A 2,500-nucleotide genomic window follows, 5' to 3' on the forward strand; every position below is an offset into this window, starting at 1 on the left:
TCCTTTAACCCTTTTTAATGTCCTCTACATGATCTATCACTTTACTTTACTTCCTCGTTTAGAAGGTGCTAATAATTTTAGTACCCCAGCAGATCTGAGATACTACACTAATGATCACCTTCTAAACCATCCGAATAAAAAATAAAAACAATAAAAAAATTCAGTAAAATTCAGTTCAATAAAATCTATAAGATTTCTGCAGCTTCTCTAGAACTCGAGAATGTCGTATTGTTCCATCTTTCAATCTTTTTCTCTGTCTTTCTTCTAGAAATTCTACACGGAGGAGTGTACGTGGACCAGAATAAGTTGCTGTGCCACGCCGACACCATCCACTGGCAGGACATCGTGAAGAACGTTCGTCCTGATAACCTGGTGGTTCCATCCAACAGCAGCAACACTTGTAAGGATCCTGCAGACCTCGTAGAACTTTTTTAAAACTCTTCTTTAATCTCAGCTTGTTAAGATCCTTATGCTTAAGGGTCTAAATATTGCACTTAGATACGTGCTGCGTTCCTCATGTGAAAATAAGAACTGATTATTCTCCGATCTGAGCCTGTAATGATGTAGAGAGAAATAGTATTAAGCATTATTTTCATCCTGCTCTTTGGTGTGGGCTTTAATGAGCAATAACACCTCGTGTCTTGTGTGATACCGCCGTAGTAAACAATTTAATGACTGAGCGGAGCGAGATTATTTCTCCGAATTGTCTGGTGTTATTGGATTGGCCCAGCTTTACCTCTATACATCAGAGAGCGTCGGTCTGGGGCGTGTTCTGAACCGCATGACCGTGTGCGTTCGATCCACCTGCCGCTTTTTCGATCGATTTGATCTGACTTTTTCCTCACGCCAAAAAAGGACGACTCCGCGCTCGCGCTCGAAGCGTAATCTGCTGTTTTCATGGGTTTCCTTCTTCAGATCAACTAGGAACCAGAGACGCTCTTGTATCGACATGAAATATCGACATCATAAGGGATCATTGTGTGGCTCCCGATTCTCGTGTGGTTTCACGTTGTGCACAAAAGTAGAAAGGTGAAACACAATCAAACATTCATTCATTCATTCATTCATCTTCTACCGCTTATCCGAACTACCTCGGGTCACGGGGAGCCTGTGCCTATCTCAGGAGTCATCGGGCATCAAGGCAGGATACACCCTGGACGGAGTGCCAACCCATCACAGGGCACACACACACACACACTCTCATTCACTCACGCAATCACACACTACAGACAATTTTCCAGAGATGCCAATCAACCTACCATGCATGTCTTTGGACCGGGGGAGGAAACCGGAGTACCCGGAGGAAACCCCCGAGGCACGGGGAGAACATGCAAACTCCACACACACAAGGTGGAGGTGGGAATCGAACCCCCAACCCTGGAGGTGTGAGGCGAACGTGCTAACCACTAAGCCACCGTGCTCCCCAATACTTGATTTGTTTTTTTTTTATTTTTCTTAATAACATATTAGCTTCCGGTTCTGTCCCTGTCCCCTTCCTCGTCTCCCGGTTTCTGGGTCTTCGAATGACCCGATGAGCGATAGAAAGGCTGCGAAACTGAGAAAGGAAAAAAAAAAAAGATAACAAACGAATAGGTCAACGAGTTCTAGGAGAAACCTATCGAGCTGGAGAAGGATATAAGAGAGAAAGCAGTCTGCTGAGACTCAGAGAGACTCGGCGAGACGGTGAGAAAGAATAAAGAGTCTTCCATTGGTGTAATTACTCTTAAGTGAAGTGGTCCGGGGACGGGGTTCGACACTTCACCGCTCACTAATCTCAGACTGTAATTACCCACAAGTCAATTAAAGTTATGAGGTAAAGCGGACTATACCGCAAAGAGAAACTGAAAGAGAGAGAGAGAGAGAGAGAGAGAGAGATCAACACTAGCCTTGGTTCTCTGCACTCAGAGGAAGCCAGGATCTCTGGTGAGTCAATCAAAAAGAGCTTAGTGTCTGACCGAGCCTTTGCTGTCTCCCCTAACCCACCTGCACGGTCTCGCTGAGACGGAAATCTGCTCGCTTTTTTTTCTCAGCCACCGTTTAAACCCCCAGATCAAAATTCTGAGCACGCTGATTATCGACAACGTGTGTATGAGTGTTCAAAAGAACCCCGCTGAGCGCCGTGTCCTGTTATAAAGCAGGTTTTCACTAATCGCTAATTGAGATGGGTTTGATGGTTACGCCAAACGCATGCTAACCTCACAAGTGTTTTGGAACAACTCGCACAGAGAATATAATCTCACATAGAAGATAGAATGGAGGAAAGGATGGACATCATGGACTGTAGTGTAGGGCCGTGATTTTTGAGACAGACAGAAGGTTCTCTCTCATATTTCTAATTACTGTTGTGTGAACTTTAACTAACGCTCTTGAACTTCATCTGCAGGGTTTTTTTTTATTTGCTATGTATATGTTACAGGAAATGGAGAATGGAGGGAAGGAAGGAAATTAGGAAGGAAGGAAGGAAGGAAGGAAGGAAGGGTAGTCGTGGGAAGGAATGAAA

At 44.5% G+C, this 2,500-nt stretch overlaps 1 protein-coding gene across 2 annotated transcripts in view; it reads left to right on the forward strand.

Moving 5' to 3' along the window:
- The window catches only part of LOC132850488 (receptor tyrosine-protein kinase erbB-4-like), a 396,243-nt gene that overhangs the window by 279,536 nt on the left and 114,207 nt on the right, over positions 1-2,500 (forward strand). For both annotated transcript variants that reach the window (XM_060877116.1, XM_060877115.1), the window contains exon 4: positions 269-400. In XM_060877116.1, the coding sequence (XP_060733099.1) occupies positions 269-400 (132 nt within the window). The remainder of the gene's footprint in view (positions 1-268; positions 401-2,500) is intronic.

This window comes from Tachysurus vachellii, chromosome 8 (genome assembly GCF_030014155.1).
Source record: "Tachysurus vachellii isolate PV-2020 chromosome 8, HZAU_Pvac_v1, whole genome shotgun sequence".
NCBI lineage: Eukaryota > Metazoa > Chordata > Actinopteri > Siluriformes > Bagridae > Tachysurus > Tachysurus vachellii.